This window comes from Ovis canadensis, chromosome 2, assembly GCF_042477335.2.
Source record: "Ovis canadensis isolate MfBH-ARS-UI-01 breed Bighorn chromosome 2, ARS-UI_OviCan_v2, whole genome shotgun sequence".
Lineage (NCBI taxonomy): Eukaryota > Metazoa > Chordata > Mammalia > Artiodactyla > Bovidae > Ovis > Ovis canadensis.
Window position 1 is genome coordinate 49,092,313 of NC_091246.1, and position 22,991 is coordinate 49,115,303.

The 22,991-nt window shown below is 43.9% G+C and overlaps 2 protein-coding genes and 1 long non-coding RNA gene across 3 annotated transcripts in view; 2 read left to right on the plus strand and 1 right to left on the minus strand.

The window, feature by feature from the left end:
* LOC138433423 (uncharacterized) overlaps nt 1-13,551 on the plus strand; it is a 613,563-nt gene extending 600,012 nt beyond the window's left edge. Inside the window, exon 6 of the long non-coding RNA XR_011254301.1 lies at nt 13,225-13,551. This is a non-coding gene — a long non-coding RNA (uncharacterized lncRNA). The remainder of the gene's footprint in view (nt 1-13,224) is intronic.
* Nucleotides 8,520-17,407, minus strand: SEC61B (SEC61 translocon subunit beta). The gene is made up of 4 exons (XM_069576069.1): nt 16,512-17,407; nt 16,233-16,330; nt 11,842-11,943; nt 8,520-8,800 (listed from the first exon to the last, which is right to left on the minus strand). The coding sequence occupies exons 1-4, from the start codon at nt 16,512-16,514 to the stop codon at nt 8,713-8,715; spliced, it is 291 nt and encodes a 96-aa protein (XP_069432170.1). The 5' UTR covers nt 16,515-17,407; the 3' UTR covers nt 8,520-8,712.
* On the plus strand, nt 16,335-21,317 carry ALG2 (ALG2 alpha-1,3/1,6-mannosyltransferase). Its single transcript, XM_069576067.1, has 2 exons — nt 16,335-17,314; nt 19,830-21,317. Exons 1-2 carry the CDS (start codon nt 16,967-16,969, stop codon nt 20,730-20,732), a joined length of 1,251 nt encoding a protein of 416 aa, XP_069432168.1. The 5' UTR covers nt 16,335-16,966; the 3' UTR covers nt 20,733-21,317.
* Nucleotides 21,318-22,991: the final 1,674 nt, after the last annotated feature.

A 22,991-nucleotide genomic window follows, 5' to 3' on the forward strand; every position in this document is an offset into this window, starting at 1 on the left:
CCACAACTCAATAAATAAAACTGTTTTAAAAAAAGAAGAAGTAAAACACCATGACTCTTGCAGGGATTCCCCAAGACTACTCACATGTTCGATGATTTTCTAGAATGACTCACAGCATTCATCACATAGTTGTACTCACATCACAGCAAAGGTTTATTACAGTGAAAGGATACATAATAGGGTCTTAGGAGGAAAAAGACATAGGTGAGGTCTGGAGGAATCCATGCAGGCTTCCTGTAGCCCTTCCCTCCTGTGAGGGACACATCAAGCATGATCCCTTGTCTAGAAGTGAAGAATGCAACCATGTGCGCAAAGTTTCTGCCCAAAAAGCCTGGTAAAGACTCTGGGCCCAAGGATTTTATTGTCAGTGGTTCCCAAGGCTGCCAAGGCATTTTCTGCCTGGCAACTACCAAAGTGTGAGACTCTCAGAAGAAGAACTGGTATACGAGAGAAATCACACCATCAGTCAGCCTTATCAGTTAGGGAACAGTTCAAATGCCAAGTCTGCAGACCACCAGTCAGCCTCCTACCTTGCAAACTGACCTCTCTAAAACTAGCACTGTCTGACCTGCTATGATAACTCTTTTCATCACAGTGACAGAGTGGAGCTCATTCTAGGAATGTAAGGATAATACACCTAAGTGAAAACTTGAATCTGGACCCCCCCTCGCCCCCCGCCCAAGCTGCTGTGTATACCCTCAAATCCCAGTGGCTGTTCCAGGCCTTCACTGATCCAGGCTTTATGATTACGGTATGAATGCCATTCACTCTGCTAAACAAGCTCTGGTCGCTACCAAATTGCCTACCAAGGATTTAGCACCAACCAAAGTCAGTTCTTGAGTCGGAACACTGGGGTTTTCTCAGTTAACCATGACATGAACAAGTCCCAATCCAAATAGAAATTATGCTTACCTCATGCATGAAATCGGAGAAGGCAATGGCACCCCACTCCAGTACTCTTGCTTGGAAAGTCCCATGGACAGAGGAGCCTGGTAGGCGGCAGTCCATGGGGTCACTAACAGTCAGACACGACTGAGTGACTTCACTTTCACTTTTCACTTTCATGCATTGGAGAAGGAAATGGCAACCCACTCCAGTGTTCTTGCCAGGAGAATCCCAGGGACGGGGGAGCCTGGTGGGCTGCCGTTCATGGGGTCGCACAGAGTCGGACACGACTGAAGCAACTAAGCAGAGAGCATGCATGAAATAGCCTATATTTACATTTACACTGGGGATATCCACTTCCAGTGATCCAAAATGCTTGTGTTTCCAATTTGGGTACCACCTTTCTCAAGATACCAGAGTAGTGAGTCAGAGTTTGCTGATTTCTTGCTCCCCAGGAGAGGTGTTAGAAAAATTCAGGCCAGTAGTGGGGCAGGGTTTTTGGAGTTAAGAGATCAAGAGATTCCATAGCAGCTGCAGATGCCAGAGGACTGGGAAGACAGGAAGAGGGCTGGTGGTTAAAAACATCTCTTGAGAATTCCCAACTGGCTTCCCTTTTCATATGTACTGGTTTGCTAGTGCTGCCATAACAAGCACCACAAAGGGAGCAGCTTACATGACAGAAACATATCGCCTCACAGTTCTGGAGGCCAGGAGTCCAGAGGCAAGGTGCTGACAGGTTTAGCTGGGAGGGGAAGAGCCAGTTCCAGGCCCCTCCGCTTGGCTTCACGATGAGCATCCTCAGTCCACACGGCGTTCTCCGGGTGTGGCTGTCTGCGTCCGCATCTCTCCTTCTTAGACGGATGCAGTTCACATCAGATTAAGGACCGTGCTAACGTCTCAGTTTGACTTTATTATTTCCATAAAGACCCCATCTCCAAATAAGGTCACATCCTGAGGTATTAGGGGTTAGGACTTCAGTGTATGAATTTTGGAACACACAATTCAACACATAACAACTTGGAAAAATGTAAGTGAAAATCAGAATTACCTTTAAATAACTTTCATTAGAGGATTGTGTTTCTTAGCACACTTATCTTTTACTTATGCAAACAATAGTCCAGGAATATTTGAGCTGTATAGAACAGATGAGCATAATGGGAGAGGAGAGGGAAGGCGGAGGATCAGGGGAAGCGGAGAAAGAAGAAAAAGAAAGAGAAGGAGCAGCGAGCAAGGTCAGACCACCAAGCTGGCGCCAGGTTCAGAGATGAGTGAGAATGACAACTCACCTAAATTTGCTTTAATTTGGGTTTAGGAAACCCACCAACAGGAAGTACAAAGGATATGCATACATTACTACTAACATTTCCCGGCCCCTCACACCATCACTTGAATCTCATTGAGGTGTTTGCAAGTCTGGTGGGTCCAACAGCTCCTCAAGCAGTGACTCCCTGCTTTTCCACCATCAGGATGGATGTCGGGGGAGTGCCACGGCAGTATCTAATGGCCCACCCAGGAAGGAAATCTTTGCCATCACAATCATGAAATACTTGAGGCACTGTTCATGGTTTTACTGCCGCCTGGAGCCAGCTGAAGGTTTCGGTACAGCAAGCCTACTACGAAAGGAAGTCTGCCTAGTGTTTGTTTTGCTCATTCAGGCAACACGTGCTCTATAAAAAGAGGTACTGCCTTGAGCCGAAGAGAACTAAAGGGAGAACCAGGACTCTGCGGGTTCTCAGGGCCTTCCACCCCACTGCCAGCCAGCCATGCATGCCACTAGATCACAAATACACAAAATGCAATGTCACCCAAGGCAGGGTGAATTTCCCGACAGCGCAGAGGCTGCAAAACAAATGGTACCATGGTTAAAGTCTCAAAGAGAAAGGGAGACTCAATGAACACACTTGTACCTGAGCCGGGCCTGGAGTAAATGACGAGTCCCTGTGTGACTCCCACTTGACAGAGCCAGGAAACCCAGGCTGCGGCAGGCCAGATCTGCCACGGAGCAGAAGCAAGTTCCCCCTAGGAGAGTCCAGTGCATGCAAAACTTTGAGAACCCCTGTTTAAATTCTACACCCCAAATCAATTTAGATTGGGCCCTAGGAGAATGAGCTTCCATTCTCTTACTAGCATGCTAAGTCACTTCAGTTGTGTCCAACTTTTTGCGATCCCATGGACTGTAGCCTGGCAGGCTTCTCTGTAATGGGGATTCTCCAGGCAAGAATACTGGAGTGGATTGCCATTTTCTCCTCCAGGGGATCTTACTAACACCTTGTGTATATTATCCAGTAGAATAGCTAAGACCATAGGGACCAGCAAGGACAGGATTTACCATCTGCATCACCTAAGACCAGAGTCAACAGGGAGAAAAGCAAGTATGTTCACACGACTAATTTAACCCTTTTATGTGTAATTCAAATTCTTCTCATGTCTTCATTTGCTTTACGAGGTACAGACTTCCAGACCTTTCCCAAAATGGAGCCATCCAGACTGGGTGTGACTACCTTTGATTCCTGTTATTTTAATTTGCATATTTTATTTTACCTTTAGCATGGGAAGGAGACCTAGTTGCCAGAGCAACCAGGAGTAGTCTTTAAAAGTTCAGCTTTCACTTTACCCCTGCTTGGTCAGTCTTGCTGTGTTTTTGGCTCACACATCCATCATCACAGGAACGCAAAACAGTGCAGTTCTACTGGTTGTTTCTCCCTCTTTTATTTCTCCATCAAGTCTTATGAACTTGCTGACTTTCTCCTAAATTTACCAACATTATTTTTTAGTAGCTGACCTTGCTGTTTTTACTCCTTTCCCTTTGATTAACACTGCCCACTGAGCAAAGCCCACCACTTGGTTTACCTAGTTGCAGAGTCTAGCCTCCAGAGAGGTCAGCTGGCTTATGCAGAGGACCCAGATAGGGCTTACAGTGCTGCTCTGAGGTAGAGCCAAGCCTGGAAGCAGGAAGCCTGGTTCTGGCCTCTGCTCTGCTAGACTTCCCCCACTGTCTTGGGTGAGCCCCTCCTCCCTGGACCCTCAGAACTCCGTTGTACAATGAGGAGAACACAGCGAACTCTCAGTCCTTCCAGCTAGGGTATCCCAGGCTTCCCCAGTCTTCCTGTGTTAGACAAGTGGCCATACAGTATAGATTTCCTGGAAGACAGTTCCAGGTTTGCAATCTCTGACACCATTGCCCGCACAGTCTGAGCATACCGGTTCTTAAGCTGTGGTCCCAACTACTGATTTCGCCAGTAGTTGAGAGGCCCTTGAAGGCACTCCCTGTCTGTTTTATCCATAATCACACAGCTAATATAGAACTTGGAGCCCCAGGAGGTATTGGAATCCTAACACCCAAATGCCCAAAGAGTTGCCTGACCATTTCTGAAACCCCAATTGAAAGGCATATCACACAGTGATCAGTACATGTTTGTTGAATGAATAAACACTATGCTTTCTCTACAAACAAGAGTTCCAGAGAATGAGAGCAAGGTTCAGGACAGAAGTAGAGAAAGCAACTTCTTCTGCAGAACCAAAACTGAAGCTGTGTAATGCGTGCTGCTGCTGCTGCTGCTGCTGCTGCTGCTGCTGCTGCTGCTAAGCCGCTTCAATCGTGTCCTACTCTGTGCGACCCCATAGACGGCAGCCCATGAGGCTCCTCCGTCCCTGGGATTCTCCAGGCAAAAACACTGGAGTGGGTTGCCATTTCCTTCTCCAATGCATGAAAGTGAAAAGTGAAAGTGAAGTCGCTCAGTCGTGTCCAACTCTTAGCGACCCCATGGACTGCGGCCCACCAGGCTCCTCCGTCCATGGGAGTTTCCAGGTAAGAGTACTGGAGTAGGGTGCCATTGCCTTCTCCAGTGTAATGCCTGGAGTACACCAAATGATTGTAGATGCTTTCTTGGAATTGTCGGGTGTTTTTTTTGAGATTTATTTATTTTTCTGGCTGGTGGGTAAGTCCTCATTGCTGATGCAGGCCTTCTCTAGTCGTGGAGAGGCTGCTCTCTAGTTGTGGAATGCAGGCTTCTTATTGCGGTGGCTTCTTTTGTTGTGGAGCACAGGCTCATGGGCTGAATATGTGTGGTGCACGGGCCTAGTTGCCTTGCAGCATGTAGGATCTTCCTGGACCAAGAGTTGAACTGGTGTCCTTGGCATTGCAAGGCGGATTCTTAACCACTGGACCACCAGGGAAGCCCCAAATTCTGTTCTTTTTAAAAGCTCTGTGTGAAAGCTCTATTGTTGTGACACCCTTCACTGGCCCTCAACCCAAGTACTTAATAATCCTATCTATGTGACTCCAGTCAGAGATCCAGAGTTAAATCCCAACCCTTCCACTCACAAGCAGAATGGTTTAAACTTCAGTTTCCCCTTATGTAAAATGGGGCAAATAGCAAATTCCTCATTAGGTTGTCAATTAAATAAAAAACCAAATTCTAAAACTATTGAGAATGAGCACTCATTAACTGTTAGCTAATTAACAAAGCAACCATTGGATCTTCCTTCTCATTTAGACCTCCTATTTGGTGGGAATTATTGTACGTTAGTCATTTACAGCTGAGGAAAATGAGTCCCGAAGACAAGAGAGACATTCATGATCTCACCACTGATAAATGGCAGGGCCAGCAGGCGAACCCAGGTCAGAAGCACTTCCAAGCCTGGAAGATGGGGTAGTAAATACAGTAAATTTAGAAGTCCTAGTAGTACTCCCAGAGAGTGGAACAAGCTTAGTCCTGACTGGAACCCTCCTGCTGCAGCATTTGAGGGACAGGGCAGTGTAGCTCTGGAGTTCCCAAGGGAGAAGCTTTAGAGACTCAAGAGCATGGCAACGTGTGCCCAGGTACTCCATACACTGTACAGTATTTCCTGTTGAAATAGCTTTGTAGACATTTTCAGTTATTTTAACTTGATGCCAACATTTGCATTTCAGGATTTTTTTTCCCTTTCTTCCTTTGAGGATATTACCTGGAGAAAAAAAAAAGTGGTGTCTAGACTAAGACAGGTGTGAAAACAGAAACCATGTAACATGTTTCGCCTCTCCCAGGAATAGATTTCTTCTCATCTACTGTTTTACTGGAAGGCATTCAAGGCACTGTTGGGCTCAGAAATCTGTCTCTCCTTCCTTCACTAGCCTTAGGGACTCCTGGGCCCTTTCCCTAACATGGTTGTTCCCCAGTGACTTAAAATGCTCAGCTCAAATTGCAGTTATCATGTAATTCCCCTTCCCACTTTTAAACACTTAGAGCTTCTGTTCAGCATGTACTAGCTGTGTCTATTCAGTAATGGCTAGAATTCTATCCCATAGTCAAGAAAGCTTAAGGGTTTGGGGATCCAAGGTAGCCTCAATGCAGGTAAACATCTGATTTGTTAGGTTTTTGAAATTACTATAAATGGCTCACAAGTCTAAGAATCCCTATTTAAAAAGAAAGGAACATAAAATGCGATATGTACACACAATGGAATATTATTCAGCCTTAAAAAGGAAGGAAATTCTGACATATGCTAAAACAGATGAATCTTGAGGACATGATGCTAAGTAGAATGAGTCATTCACAAAAGGACAAAATATTGTATGATTCCACTCATATGAGGTACTTAGAAAGTCAAATTCATAGAGACAGAAAGTAGAATGGTGGTTGCCAGGGGCTGGGGGAAGGGGGTGGGGCAGAGCAGTTATTATTTAGTGGGTTTCGAGTTTCAGTTTTGCAAGATGGAAGAGTTCTGGAGATGGATAGTGGAGATGGTCACACAAAAATATGAATGTATTCAGTACCACTGACTCGCACACTTAAAAACTGCCAATGTAGTACATTTTATGTTATGTAGTATTTTGCCACAATTTTTTAAATTGGAAAAAAAGAAAAAGGAACAGCTTGAACACTCTCAGCTATGGTATTAGCATTGTATCATGAGAGCCAAAAACAGCTACATAATAGATGTTGTACATTTTTATGCCCAACCCCCACTGTTCCTTCTGCTGAATGAAGCATTTTGCTCTGCCACTGAAAACTAGCATTTTCTAATAAATCACTGCTTCAGAAAAGTCAGTGACTTTCCACAATCAGTCCACTAGAGACCACTGCTCAGCAGAGGAGGCTAACAGCAGCATTGTGCAGAGAATGCACCCCTCACAACCAAATAGCTCCCTCAAGTGGCTTTAGCATCTCCCCCAGATAAGATCCTCCAGACAAGAGGAACAGATTTCTTTTCCAAATTAAATGTGTGACTTTTAACTGTTAATGGTACTGTCAACACGAATATCAGAAGAATTCCACTATAGATACTATCATCTTTAATTTTTTCCGAATGAAATTGAGACTTGTTCCTTATTTTCAAAATGAAGATGCTTACTTTGTGCAATAATCAATTCCCAAGATCAGAAGGAATCAGGTTTTCATTATTTTTTCCCAATTTGCCATTTGTTAGGATTTACAAGCGTATGCATGTGTACATACTCAATCGTGTCTGACTCTTTGCAACCCCATGGGCTAGGAGGGCCCGTCAGGCTCCTCTGTCCATGGGATTTCCCAGGCAAGAATGTTGGAGTGGGTTCCCATTTCCTTTTCCAGGGATCTTCCCAACCCAGGGATCAAACCCATTGTCTCCTGTGTCTTCTGCATTAGCAGGTGGATTCTTTACCACTGAGCCAACTGGGAATTTACACTCACGCATGTATTGCCTGAGGAAGTCATTTTTAAAGATATACACTTTCACCACTTAAATTTGGCACTTTGGACCGGAAATTACTTTCAGCCAGGATTTAAGAAAAACACCTATGAAACTGCTTACCTCTTCTAAAAAAAATTTTAATAGGCTTAGAGAAAGATGTTTTCCAAATTACCAGTTTTTTAAAACTAATACACCTCTTCATCATTTTGTGATTCTGCTAGACAACTAGGGTGTTTTACATGGATCTCGTAATGTTTAGAAATTCTGGCTTAGAGTCCTAGACTCAGAGTGCACACCTTTGAGCTACTCTTGGTATTTCCTAGGGTCTATCAGAAACTGAATGCTCATAGCCAGAAGGCAATATAAGCTAAGTGACACCTCAAAAATTTTTATTTTTGGTTAGAATTATAACAACTCAGTTAAGAAATTCTGGTATCTCACACTGATTATTAAGGTCTTTAATTTTAAAAATGAAACAAAATTCTCCATAAGAAATCTAATTTATCAAACGAATTACTTCAAAAGGGGTTTATCGACAAGTGATAAAATAGATTGAAACCCCTCATCTAGACTCACAGGATTAAGAGCTGAAAAAAAGAAAAGGCAGAAATATTATCTGTGGCTTTAGAGACAAAGAACAGAATGAGCAAACATTTCATCCAAGATTTCTGGATGATTTCTATGACGATTCCGTTGGGTACCAGCTGCCTCTGAACACAGATCTGCCTGATGGAGTCATAGGCACACTCCTTGAAAACCACAGAACACTCAAAATGACAATCATCAGGACGGAAATACCTAGAAGAAAACAAGCCAAGGCCAATTACAGCATCTTGGATTTGAATGACTACATGGTCATATAAGAAACTGTCAATCCAACCGAAAAAAAAAAATCTACACAAAACGATTTCTACATATTTACTTGTAAATCTAAAGAGTGACTAAGTGCCCTAGCAGTCAGGCATCAACAATGAGACTTGGTATAAATGAATTAAAAAGTTTATTAGCCATAGGAAAAAAAATGGATTCTTTAATTCTCATTAAGTTCCCTATAAAACAGTAAGCTTGCAGAAAATTTCTTCCTCATGAACAGAAAATCACTATGTTTTTGGTCCAAAATATGTTGGGATTTTTCCCTTTCTTCTTCAGATGACAGACAGATGGATGTAGCCGAATCTATGAACGAGTGTACTTGCCCCAAATGTGCAACATAAATACAGAAGCGATGAACAGAAGACTCATCACCAATACTGGAACAGGGCCCCTGGAAATAAGAAAAGAAGGCATGCTTAGTTTCAGTAGTAATACATTATAATATCTGTAATATTAAAGACTGCCTAGAGGAAAAGGGAGGGGAAGGCACCCAAGATCCATCGAAGAATATAATTTAGATCATTTAAAAATATTCCAAAAATTATTACTGTGGATATTTTGAGGGTGTGGTGACAGCATTGTGGTTATTTAGAAAGGAGGGATCCTTATCTTTTAATAAAACATACTAAAATATATACAGATAAGAGGATCTGTCTTAGAGATACTAGTCTCTCTGATTTCGTGCATTTGATATTTTCCATAATAAAAAGTAATTTAAAAATTTTCCCAAACTCTTTAAGTGCAAATGAGCCAATTATCAAACTATTATTTCAAATTAATAAAGACAACCTTCATTGTCTAACTATAATAAAATAGGCATACAAAGATGAATATCACATTGTAAGTTATGAGGTATATTTTAAATATATGATACCATATGATCAACAAACTCAAGACACAGGCGAAACAAATATTCATCTCATTTCATAAGGAAGAAAAAGTGAGGCTCAGAGAGATTATTACTTGCCTCAGAAAGCAGAGCCAGAAAGGACAGGAGGGATCTGAACTCAGCTTTTCTGATACACTGCTCATTTTACTGCTTTAAGGTTCCCATATTTAAGGAACCAAACATTCTAGGCAACATAAAAAGTTTGACTTCTATTAGTTTACCATAAAGAAAGGAAGTATCAACAGATTTTACTCATCAGCCCTTCTCTAAATCAAATGTTTTCCAGGCTAAGAATTAGTACATGGGTTTCTTAAAGATAAAACTCGCTGATTTTACACAACCTGTGAATGTTGACCTCAGTCAAAGGTTACGGGCTCGCCTTTCTGACTCTTCTTGCCAACACCAGTTTTGGAGAATTCAAGAGGTCACTTCACCTCCCAGATATACCTGGGGGTGGACAAAGACCCCAGGAATCTTTATAATTAAGGCAGTAGAATAACCCAGCGGAGCAGCAGGCTAACAGTCAATCCACTAGTGGACAATAATCAATACACAGGGATCCAAGTCCTTGGTACACCATGTTGTTCTTCCAGAATTTGTACAATTATGAGAGTAAGCAAATTTCAAAGTCCACAGGAAGACATCATCGTCACCGTGCACTGGATCACACTCCCTCACTATGAAGCCCCGTTCCATAACATCAGCCAGAGAGCATGAAGCTGGGAGAGCACTGCTCACAGTCCAGCCGCTAGAGTGTGGAAACCAGCTCTGGCCCTCACAAGCTGTGACTGTGGCCCTGTGATTCACTTTCTCCAAGCCTCAGTTTCCTCATCTGTAAAGTGGGGATAATCACAGCATCTCTCTCATAGGGTTGCTGAGGTATTAAATATATTCACACACCAGTCAGGCTGCTAGTAAGCTCCCTGGAAATGCTATCATTATCAACCGGAAAAAATTTCTAACTCCCAGGAAGAGCTAACAAGCTCCAAGATGTGGATCTCTGTCCTTTCACCACAAACCTCTCTCTGTGGTATGACAATACTGTGGTTTATGACACTTCAAAGGAATGGCCTCTATCGCTTCCTGGGAGGACTCACAGCAGCAGCAAGCCCCACTGCACAAGAGCCCAAAGCAAGCAGGAGTCAGACTCACCCATGTGAGGACAGTTGTTTTACCACCTCGAGAAGGGTTAAACTGTTGTTCCCAGGATACCCTAAGAGCAACGGGCTTCAAACTTCCTCTCAAATGCTCAGAAAAATTACCTCTAGCAAGGACCAGAAAGTTGTCAGATTGGTGCCAACTCACATATCCCCAACCTCAAGAATTACTTCCTTAAAATACATTCTCACCTTACAAGTCTTCATTATAACAGAAAAAAAAAAAAATTCAATAAATAAAACCAAATCTCAAGAATTCTAGGGAAATCTTCCTAAATTAAATTTGTGATTCAGGTCAAGCTACTAGTCCAGTTAAATAAACTAACCCAAATAAAGCTGATTTTTGTCTTCTGGGCTGCCAAACAGATGGCATGATTTAACAGTCAGAAGAGCTGGTTCCATCTCTGGCTGGCTGTTTGTCTTTGACAAGTAGCTTTGCTCCCTGAACCTGAGCTTCTGAACCTGAGGTGCTATACAAATGAGAGTTGCTGTCATTATTCCAATTCCTCATCCACTGAATTTATCAAGAAATAGCTGTAAGTGGTATCCATAGGCTTCTCTGGTGACTGAGATGGTAAAGAATCTGCCCACAGTGTGCGAGAGCCAGGTTTGATTCCTGGGTCAGGAAGATCCCCAGGTGAAGGGAATGGCAACCCACTCCAGTATTCTTACTTGGAGAATTCCATGGACAGAGGAGCCTAGCAAGCTACAGTCCATTGGGTCACAGAGTCAAGACATGACTAACTCTGAGACTACCAACTCTGAGACATGACTAACACTGAGAGAGAGAGAGAGGCAGTGGTGTCCTGGAGTCTACCTGGTCAGACACCTGTGGGATTAGGTCTGCCACAAGGTACCAGAAAGTGAAGTGAGTCAGGCATGGGGAGCAATCCCCGGGATAAGAACTTGGAAAGTGATAGGGGTTCAATCACCACCCACCAAAGACAAGGAGGCCTAAGAACTTTTCAGCACAACCTAATGCAGAAACTCCCATTAGGGTGTAATAATATCAGCTTATGCCTCCAGGAGAGCTTTGAAAAATCACCGAGCTCCTATTCAAATGGTTAGTCCTATTTCTCAGTGTGGGACAAGAACAGCAAATGAAGAGCAATTTCATCTAATTAAGCCATTTTCCCTCCAGTTCTCTCTGTTCCCATCATTTATTTTGACAGAGCTACATGAAGGTGTCCCCCTGCTTTCACTCAATTCATGAACGGATGTCATTCTGAGCCCTAAAGTAACTGGCTGGTACATGAACAAACCAAACCCAGCCCACCTGGCACAAAGAAAGCTGCTGTGTATTATCAGCCTCATCAAAGCAAACACCACTGGTGGCAGAGACACGGTGCTGCCAAAAGGCTCTGTGATTCTGCTCCCAAGACTTACACTTTGAGCCCTGGTGAATCCTCTGTGTAGAATCGCCACATCCCCCCAGTGCCTGCTGAGGTCGTACGTCCTGCGCTCCTTGTTCCACAGCTGGCATTCTTCCTGTGAGAGAAAAAAGTATGTTACGAATGGCCTTTTCTTGGAAACTCTTATCAGAGCATTATGACATATGCTACCATTATATTTTTAAAGAACCAAAAAATTAACTTTTTCTTTGCTAATACCTTCCAAAGTTTTGCTTTTACTCCACTAATCATGATAACCACTAATAACTGAGTGCCTGCCATAGGCTGATGCATATAATAACCCAGAAAACAATTAAGATTTTAAAATGACTACTTTAAGATCTTTTCAAATCACTTTATTTTCTACAAAAGAGACCAAAAAAAAAAAAAAAAAGTAAGTTGTAATCCAGGTCTCAAAACAGAGTACACACTTGTTGAAAAATTATTTTGTAGTCTGTTTTCATTATTTTGATAGACTGACCATATATCTCAGACAGAGGTAGGATGTGAAAAATGCAGGAAACACCCAACCAGAAACTCAACCCTCACAAGGGGGATCGAGGCTTGTGAAGTGAACTGTGTGGGGAAGGCAGCCTTAGCACACAGAAGCAGTGAACAGCACTAATGCCACTGACCTGGAAGGAACCAGGGACTCCCTCCCCCCCGGGTCACTGGAAACCCTCCCCAGCAGCTATCCCCTCATACAGCATTCCTCCAGTTCCACTTCTCATCTCCACTCAAGAGTGAGAGTGGGACCACTTGAAAAGAAGTCGCAAGTGTGAGAGAGGTCATAAGAACCTTCTTCAGCCCATTTATCACCAATTTATAAATTCTAGGGAAGGGGACAGGAAGAGGAGAGATGGAAAGCCCCGTTTCATCACTGCCCCCCACCATTAACCAAATCCTCAAAATCCTGTTCCAGTTATCTGTGGGCTGCTGGTTCTGGATTTTTGAGGAGACGGGCATACAGGGAAAGACCAAAAGTGAACACCCTGTCCCCACCATCTCTTCTCACTGTCCTCCAAACTCTGATCCTGCTCCCACCTCACCCTACCATGGACCTAATCCCACTCTGAATGCAAGAAGCACTGGGAGCCTGCCCTGCTGCGTTGAATGGAAGAATGGAGTCATGGTTCCAGTGTGGGCTCTGGCAAAAAGAGCTGCGTTCATGTTAGAAGTCTAGAAACAGCGTCAAACAATGATTTAGGTAGACTGTACCCAAAAGAAGATATTTCAGACATGTTAATTATGGGCCATGTGGTCAGCTGGGAACTTCTAACTCCATTTGTATGACTGTTTCTACGGGAAAACTAATTGTAAATATAATTACACAAGGATTTACAGACTAATTCATGCCCAGAAGATCTTTCACATACAGATACACATCATCTACTCAGTGGCCTAAGTACATGAAATCTGAACAAGCTGATACACCCAGCGTGGACCTGACAAGTCTTCGCTGAGCTGAGACTGGGACCCATGCGCTTTCTCCTGCTCCCACTCCCACCCTACTCCAGTTCCTGTCTTCAGCATCTCAAGGAGCCCCCCACCCCCTCACGGAATCAGTCTAGCCTCTCTGAAGAGTTCTTACATCTGCTGGCACACAGGACACTTTAAACTAAATTTCTTTGGGGTCTATTTTACGCTTTCTTTCCGGCCACTGTGTAACTGCCCCTTCTATGCCATAACACAGTGGTTCTCATAACCAGCGTTTAACATGCTTTGTTCTGACTTGGTGGTCTTCTGGCTGTTCCACGGCCTGACTTGCTCCCTTGTCTCTTTCAGGTTTCAAGTCACATGTCACCTACTCTGAACATCCTATCCCTACCCACTCTCTATTCTACACCCAACTTTTTTCTTGGCCTTACTGCCTGAAATTATCTATCTGCCTCGGCTGTGGTCTCTTACATTGGAATATAAGGTTCAGAGGTCAAACCCTATCTAGTTTCTCCACAAATATAGCCTCGTAACAGGAACAGAGCCTGGTATGCACCCTCAAGTATCCATTTGATCACTTCCTTAACACCCCTGGCTAGTCCATCATCTTACTATCCCAGACTCCCATTAATCCTAAACACTGTAGCTTTTATAGCTTTACAGTTGATAATGCACTATTGCTCCTTTTCATCCCAGCAACTTCCTTTTATATGGTTAACAACAGAGCAAGGACTCTAACCCTAGCCTGACCTTAATTCCCAGAGTTTCTTCTCCAAGGTACTACCTCTATTATCTCATTGAACATGGAGACAAAATGCAACTATGGGAGCTATATAATGCATAGCACTATTAACTATTAGCTTCAACTTTTTCTTACAAACCCACAAAAAGGAAATATATTCATAGACAGCCAATATCTATTGTATTACACTCATGAAGTAACACAACATTCTAGAAGGGAACTCTGTAGGGTCTCTCAATACAACCATGGTCTATCTAGTTAACTGGCCCCAGCCACACTGAATTCTAAAAGATGACACCAACACCCACAACTTGATAAGCTACATATGTCCTCAGATATTTGTTTCTCCATTTCACTTGTGCAGCAATTATTTCATTTTTATTAAGTAAATAATTGTGTTATATTTAATAAGTACATGATTTCTCTTTTTTTTCCTATAAAAGTTCTCAGATGACCCAACTTCCTGCCACACTACTACTAATTCTCATTAACTAGACCCATTCCCCAAGGAACTGTACCTACTGTACATGTTTTCCATTCCAGTACAAAGAATCTCTGAAACCCAGGGTAGAAACAAGACAGCACTCCAAGACCAAATAACCTACACCACAGCTTTCCAGCTGGTCCATCCCCACCTTGCCTTGAACATCTTGATGACAGGGCATGAGTCAGGATTATCTTAGCATTTCTGACAGTTCCACTAAAGTTTTGTGTTTTTTGTTTTTTGTTTTTGCTCTAAGATGAAATCTGTCTCAGGTGAGTTCATATCATCAGTTTTAGATTTACTTACTGTAGCCAATAAGAAAAGTCTCATCCCTCGTTACCTCGTCACATCCTTGAGGACAGTTTTCATGTATCTGTTCAAGTTCTTTTCCTCTCTAGATAACAACCCCCCTTCCAAAGGGGGGGAAAAAAAAATCTCAAGACTACAGGGTGGTTTGAGTTCTTCCTTCACTCACCATCTATTGTTTTATGGTAAGACGGAGATAACAGGCAGTTTCTGTCAAAGGCTAATGAAGGAGGTAAATATGGAAACACAAATGCTATCAGAAGGGCATGAACAAAATGCTTGGGTGTAAAAGAGAAGACTAGCAGCTACTGTTGCCTTTGGAGTTAGGAAGGCCTCTAGTGGAAATAACCTCTGAGCCTAGTCTTCAAGATATACAGGAACTGGAGAGGGTGGGGGTGGGGGGAATGGATGTCTAGTGAGTTCAGAAAACAGTAATAAACTCACTGTTGCTAGATCATAAAGAGAGAGAGGAGAGAATCAGTTAGACTGGAGGGAAAAAAAAAAAAAACACCACAAAGAGTCGTGGTAACCCTCTTGCCGTCCCCTCCAGTGTTTAAGCAACAAGAAACTAACACCGAAGCTAGCCAACCGTGTGACAGAATCAGAGAAGAGGACACATTAGAGTGCAAATTACCTGGAGAGGAGATGAGTTAGGTACAAAATTTCTCTAGATGAGAGAAACTGAGGGCTAAACTGATGAGAAGGTTTTAGTGTGCAATATAAACGTACTGAATAAAGACTGAGCATTAAGAAAAATCCAAGATGCTGCTGAAGTTCTGGCTTTGGGCGAACGAGTTTAAACAGTACCATAAGGACGTAAGGAGACATAATTAGGGGCGGGAGCTGAGGTGAACGGAGAAGGCGATGGCACCCCACTCCAGTACTCTTGCCTGGGAAATCCCATAGACGGGGGAGCCTGGTAGGCTGCAGTCCATGAGGTCGTGAACATTTGGACACGACTGAGCGAGTTCACTTTCACTTTTCACTTTCATGCACTGGAGAAGGAAATGGCAGCCCACTCCAGTGTTCTTGCCTGGAGAATCCCAGGGACAGGGGAGCCTGTGGGCTGAACTGCGCATTGAACGAGTCATGTTAAACTGAGTGTGTATGGGACTTCCAGATAGAAATGTGCCAGGCTCAGGTCTAAAGATACCAGTTCAAGGACGTCACTTTTCTCAATGCTGTGACCTTACTCCAGTTTAACTTTCCTTTTCCAAGAGTGATACTCAAAACTGAGCAAAGAAAATGTTGCCTCCCTCTCGAGACATAAAAGACCCAAAACTCTTTACCCGTATGGCCACACCACAAGAAGTTTTGCCCCTATGGATCTTAACATTCCGGGGTCTCCTCCTCAAGACCAACGAATTCTTGGGCCCCATCCCTAGGAGCCCACAGCCGAGTTCGCAAGAATCCTTACCTCTGCCGGACGGTGGATCCCGCCGCCCGGGCCGCCACTGCTTTGCTGGGAGAGCGCCCTGAGGAGCCCACGTTAGTGCCACTGGGGGCTGGGCCAGGCTGCAGAGGAAGACAAGGACAGAGACTGGTGAGCGCCGCCGGTCAGCCCCCAGTTTCCTGGCCCAGACGGCCGAGACCGGGACACGCACTGGGACGCTGGGGAAGGCAAGGAAACTGCGGGAGGCAGGAATCGGGGCGCCTGGGAGAAAGCGGGACAAGGAGGGAGACTGGGGCCACATACCATGCTGAAGACAGGACGGTGGCAGGGAGCTGAAGTGAACTGCAGAGGAGCGGTAGAGCCTCGCAGCCAGAGAAATAACACAGGTCCCGCCCCAGACTTGCTGGCAGGGCCCTCGCTGACTCCGGGACGCCTGGGCTGTCCCACGATATGCCTGTAGCAATTCTGCTCTGAGAGATTTGATGAGCAGCTGTATGGGAATTACAGGCCTCCTGTATTTTTCCCTTGGGCCACAACGTCCTTCCTGGAATCAATTCTCTACCAATGGGAAGATCTAGCCATGGTCAGACGAGCAATTTCCTCCGGCAGTTACTAGACACCCACAGATTCGCGCTGATGTGGCCTAACCGACGCACGCGCCGCTAGGGCCAGCTGGGAAGCCGGACTAAGGAACCTGCGCGGAAGCCCTTAAGAGGGCTGGTGGCGTGGGCGTTCCGCGCAGGCGTGGCTCCTTGGCCATGGCGGAGAAGCCGGGCCAAGATGCGGACTCAGGTCCTAAGCCAACCGTGCTGTTCCTGCACCCAGACCTGGGCGTGGGCGGCGCCGAGCGACTGGTGCTCGACGCAGCGCTGGCGCTGCAGGCGCGCGGATGTAGCGTGAAGATCTGGACGGCGCACTACGACCCGGGCCACTGCTTCGCGGAGAGCCGTGAGCTGTCGGTGCACTGCGCCGGGGACTGGCTGCCTCGCAGCCTGGGCTGGGGCGGCCGTGGCGCCGCTGTCTGCGCCTACGTGCGCATGATCTTCTTGGCTCTTTACGTGCTGTTCCTTGGCGATGAGGAGTTCGACGTGGTCGTGTGCGACCAGGTGAGGCGGCCCCGCCCGACCCTCGCGGTTCCCGTTGACTCACTCCTGAGAGGTGCCCCCCCGCCCCGGACCTCTGCTGACCTCTTTGGGTCTGTGGTTCGGAAAGGTGGGAACTGATCTGGAGAGGTTAGAGTGGGAGTGACACCACGGAGCTCGAACTTTAGTATGGACATGCTATAACTTGGCCCCACCCTCAGGAGTTTTCATTCTGGGCTGCTGAGGTGTGCCCCCGAAATCTGCATTTTCACTGGATCATCGGGTGATTGTGAAGCATATGGGCCTTGGTGCTCGCTCTAAGAAACGCAAATATTAGAAGCCAGCCTTCAGTCAAGTTTTACTTCTCAGTAACTTGTGTCTTTCCTATTGGCATTATTCCTGTTGACACTACTTCCAGGCTACACGTGTCCCATTATAACTTTCGCTGTCAAGCACTCTGTTCCTCAGAGTGTAATGTGTTTATAAACACCCGAAGCTCAGCATGTCATGTCCCTGTTAAAACTTTAACATGGCTCCCCATTAGCCTTTGGAGAAGTCCAAGCCCTTTACCTGGATCTGGACTCTAGCTATTCTATATTCTTTTTATGTCTCTTTCCCTCCCTCCCCCCCCAAAAAATTTTTTTTATTTTAAAAAGTAACATTTACTCAGGACTAAAAGTTCAAATACTGTGAAAGACTAAATGTAAAAACCCCATCCTGGTTCCACTCCCTAAGGAGAGACACTGTTAACAGTTTCTGTATGCATTCAGAAATTCTTTGTGGCTGTACTAGCATATGATGTCTGTTTATAGATGCATCTTTTTATTTATAATTAGGATTATGACACACCTGCTATTGGTCAACTTGCTCTTTTTCACCAAAAAGTTTTGCTTAGGACTTCCTTATATATCAATATTACAGATTCACTTCATTCTTCACAATGACTGGAAATTTTGCTTTTGTTTGACCTTGTCATACTTTATACATTTTTCTGCTAAAGGACAGTAGCAGTGTGACCAGGTTTTTTTGTGTGAATAAATCGGTTTTGGGTTTTTTTTTGTTTTTGTTTTTTTGGCCACACTGCACAACATGTAGGATCTAGTTCCCTGACCAGGGATGGAACCCACACCCCCTGCATTGAAAGAGCAGTGTCCTGACCACTGGACCACCGAGAAGTCCCAGTTCAGTGTTGTAATAAACATCCTTATATCTTCATTTTTTTTGTATTTCTGCAAGCACTGTCTTTGAAATTCATGGAAATAAAACTGGTAGGTCCAAAAATTGTATGTCTTAAATGACAGTAGAGCTTGCCAAATTTGCCTTCCAAAGAGGCTGTGTCCTTCTAGTCTCCCACAGCAATAGAGCCCCTTACTCTGTGCACATTGGCTATTGTAAACTGTTATAATCTTTGCCAAACTGATAGGTAGAAATGGTATCACGTTTGTATCTGTATTTAATTGTTAACTTCCCAGTTACTTTTGTCATCCATGCTTGTGTGCAGGTTACTTCTTTTGACCAAGCAATCCACACGTGTAAAACTAGTCAGTAAGCATCAGGCAGCTGAGACTGTAGTGGACAAACGAGCTTGGCCGAGCCTGGATTCTAGTTCCATGTCTGCTACTTTCTAAGTAGCTTTGAATAAATCTCTCAATACCCGTAAAGCTCACCTTTTTCAGGTGTTAAGTGAGCTAGAGATTAAGTGATTTGTAAAGATTACTCAACAGGAAGGAAAGTCTCTAGTGACGATTATGGTTAACATTTCAATAAATACTGAGCACATGTGTGTGCTACATTCTTACAGGTTTTACATAACACCAGTGCACTTAATAATGACCAAAACTATATATATATATATATATACATATTTAAACTATAATTGTCACCACCTTACAGAACAAGGCCCACAGAGAGTTAAATTAGTCACACAGCTAGCTAGTAGAGCTGAAATTAAGGCCTTGGCAATCTTGATTCCACTCTAAACTACATTAAACTACTACAGATCATTCATTCAGTTCCTTAGGAGGAGGTAGATTCTGGAGTGACTCCAGTGTGGTAGCCACTAGCCCTGGGTGACTTTTAAACACTTGAAATGTGGCCAGCCTGAACTGAGATGTACTATAAGAGTAAAATACATATCTGATTTTAAAGATTTAATGTGAAAAAAAGAGATGAGGAGATTTTATTAACTTCTTAACTATCGATTATGTTTGAAGTGGTAATAGTTTAGAATACATTAAAATTAACCTTTAAAAAGTTGTTGTGTAGTTACTAGATTTTTTTCTTTCCCTTGGACAGTGCTGTTCTAGAGGAAACCACTGGACTTGCAACTTTAAATATTTAGCATGTGTCCGGAAAATGTCTCCCAAGCTTCTATACGCCAGGCGTTGTACTAGGTGATAATCTGGGGGAACACAAAGGAAAATCAGACATTGCCCACAAGGGGCTCACAAACAAAGAGGCAGGGCAGGTGCCTGTTTGTTTAATTTGGCTGAAGTTTAGTTGATCAGTCACTTCATCTCCTGATTCTTGCTTTGGCTAGGTGTCTGCCTGTATCCCCGTGTTCAAGCTGGCCAGACGGCGAAAGAAAATCCTGTTTTACTGTCACTTCCCAGATCTGCTTCTCACCAGGAGAGATTCTTTTATTAAACGCCTATACAGGGCCCCAATCGACTGGGTAGAGGAATATACCACAGGCATGGCGGACTGCATCTTGGTCAACAGCCGGTTCACAGCTGCCATTTTCAAGGAAACGTTCAAGTCCCTGTCTCACATAGACCCTGCTGTCCTCTACCCATCTCTGAATATCGTCAGCTTTGATTCTGCTATTCCTGAAAAGCTTGATGACATAGTCCCCCAGGGGAAAAAATTCATATTCCTCTCCATCAACAGGTATGAAAGGAAGAAAAATCTGACTTTGGCACTAGAAGCCCTTGTAAAGCTGCGTGGAAGATTGACATCCCAAGACTGGGACAAAGTTCATCTCATCATTGCAGGTGGTTATGATGAGAGAGTCCTGGAGAACGTACAGCACTACCAGGAACTGAAGGAAATGGTCCAGCAGTCTGACCTCGGTCAGTATGTGACCTTCCTTCGGTCTTGCTCAGACAAACAAAAAATCTCACTCCTCCGAGGCTGCACGTGTGTACTGTACACACCAAGCAATGAGCACTTTGGCATCGTTCCCTTGGAGGCCATGTACATGCAGTGCCCCGTCATTGCTGTTAATTCAGGTGGGCCCTTGGAGTCCATCGTCCACAGTGTCACAGGGTTTCTGTGTGACCCTGACCCAGAACACTTCTCGGAAGCAATAGAAAAGTTCATCCAGGAACCTTCCTTAAAAGCCACAATGGGACTGGCTGGAAGAAACCGGGTGAAAGAGAAGTTTTCCCCTGAAGCATTTACCGAACAGCTTTACCAATATGTCACCAAACTGCTGGTATAATCGTATTTTTTTTTTGAAGTTTTTATGCTGTATTCATTAATATCACATTTGTAGATTATACACCAAGCTTTGAAACCAAAGGAAAAAACCCTAGTATCTAGTACAGAAGAAAATTTTTTTAAATATACTTGAATCTGAGTCACTTTCCTCTACCCTATACCTCCCAGACTACTTTTTCAGAAGCACAATATTTTTTATGCTATAATAATTCTGAGTATTACTAATGGTGATTAAGATATAAATGTGGTACAGTTCCATATTCAGAATATTTTAATTATATGTTCTCTAGATTACTGTTATTCTACTTATAAACTTTGAGTCATATTGTGCCTTATTTGGTTTTAATACTTAAAATGTATCATCAAAGTTGATTAATTTGGCTTCACGAGAAGACAATTACTGTAGTTCCTAGAATCAGTCCACCTCAGTGTTCAGTGACCTCTGTGAGGAAATTTTTGTTAGTCATACCTTTGCCTGGACCCATAGCAAGAATGCTCTGTGTTTTTTGTTTTTTAAGAAGATGGTTTATTGTGTTTTGCACACAGATATGATAATAAAAGATGTTTATCATAGGAAGAGAGAAAATACTAGATTTCCGCCTCCGTGATCTGTTGTGTGGTGTTAGGAATGTAGACAGCCAAGCCTGAAGTCAGAAACTAGGGTAACTGGACATTGGAACGAATGGCTGTTGTCACACATGTGGTGCATTTTGTTTAGGGCAGTGCAGGAGACCTGGGTTTGATCCCTGTGTCGGGAAGATCCCCTGGAGAAGGAAATGGCAAATCACTGCAGTATCCTTGCCTGGAAAATCCCATGGACCGAGGATCCTGGGGGGGCTGCAGTCCATGGGGTCACAAAGAGTTGGGCATGACGGAGCAACTAACAGACTTTTGTTTCCTGGTGTCATCTGAGTTGTCAACTTCATTAATATTTGTGTTTTATTAAGTAAGCACCTACTAAATGTAAGACACTAGTGTTTTTTATCCTTCAAGGCCTAACTCAGATGCCACTGCTGGGAAGCTTTCCTTGACCCTCTACCCAACTCCTGAACTGGAAGCAGCCTTCCCCTTCCACATTTTCTGACCCTCTCATAGCACTTACCAGTCTTAAAGTTAGTTATTTACCTGTTGGTCTAAGTACGTATGGGGCTTCCCTGATGGTAAAGAATCTGTCTGCCAGTGCAGGTGATGCAGGTTTGATCTTTGGGGCGGGAAGTTCCCCTGGAGAAGAAAATGGCAACCTGGAAAATCCCATGGACAGAGGAGCCTGTGGGCTACAGTTCATGAGGTTGCAAGAGCCAGATACCACCACCACCACCTAAGTACAAATAAACATAAAGCAGTTTTCAGTGTATCTTTAAAGCAAAATTCATTTTTAAAAAATAATAAAGATCACTGACCAAAGGCTCCACATGAATCAACTCTAAGAGCAAAGACCTGAGAGCCTAATTAACTGATATGACTTTAGGCAAATTGCTTGATCTCTGGCTCAGCTTCTTCATCTGTGAAGTAGAGTAACTGTACTCTTGTACTTTGCTCATAGGGTTGTAATGAGTTATCATATATATGTAAAGTAAAGTAGTAGTTGGCACAGAGAATGGGCTATGTAGATGCTAGCTAGTTTTGCAATTTGGGGCTATCAGAAATGACTACAGAAGTTCCACATGGGTGCCTGCTGCACTGCTGTATTGTTCTCTGAGGTTCTTTAGAGGATGGAGTTTCAGGTTGTGATTTGTCATGTCTGTCTATATGCCAGAAGTATTTTATGACTGTACCAACAAGAAGTTCTCTAAAATGAGAGTGTCAGGTTTGTTGAGTCTTGTGGAATGAGAAGTTCAGTTGAGTTCTCTTCGGTGTTGTGAACTCTTGCCACCCGGTAAAATGGATCATTCCATCTTTTGTGGTTTGGTGCGTGTGTTTCTCAGGGAACAGCAGCCTTTCCAGAAAGACCTGATGACTCTGTCCACTGGGTTTAGGAAAGACAGACTCGGTCATGCTTTGAGCCATAACTGATGCTTACCCATTCCAAACACTAAAACTTGCCTGTTTGACCATTTCTATGCAGATCCTCCGAAAGTGGACTACATGAGTTTGTGGGTCTTAAGTTTAACTTCCCTTCATTGTCTTAAGCCGCAGCAGGTGACAGTAAGACCACAGATCTGGAAAAGATGTAGAGCCCAGCCTGAGCTTCCAGCCTCTGGCATATTAACTCCTGCCTCCTAGACCTAGGATGGAGCTTTGCCCATAGGAGTAGTATTCA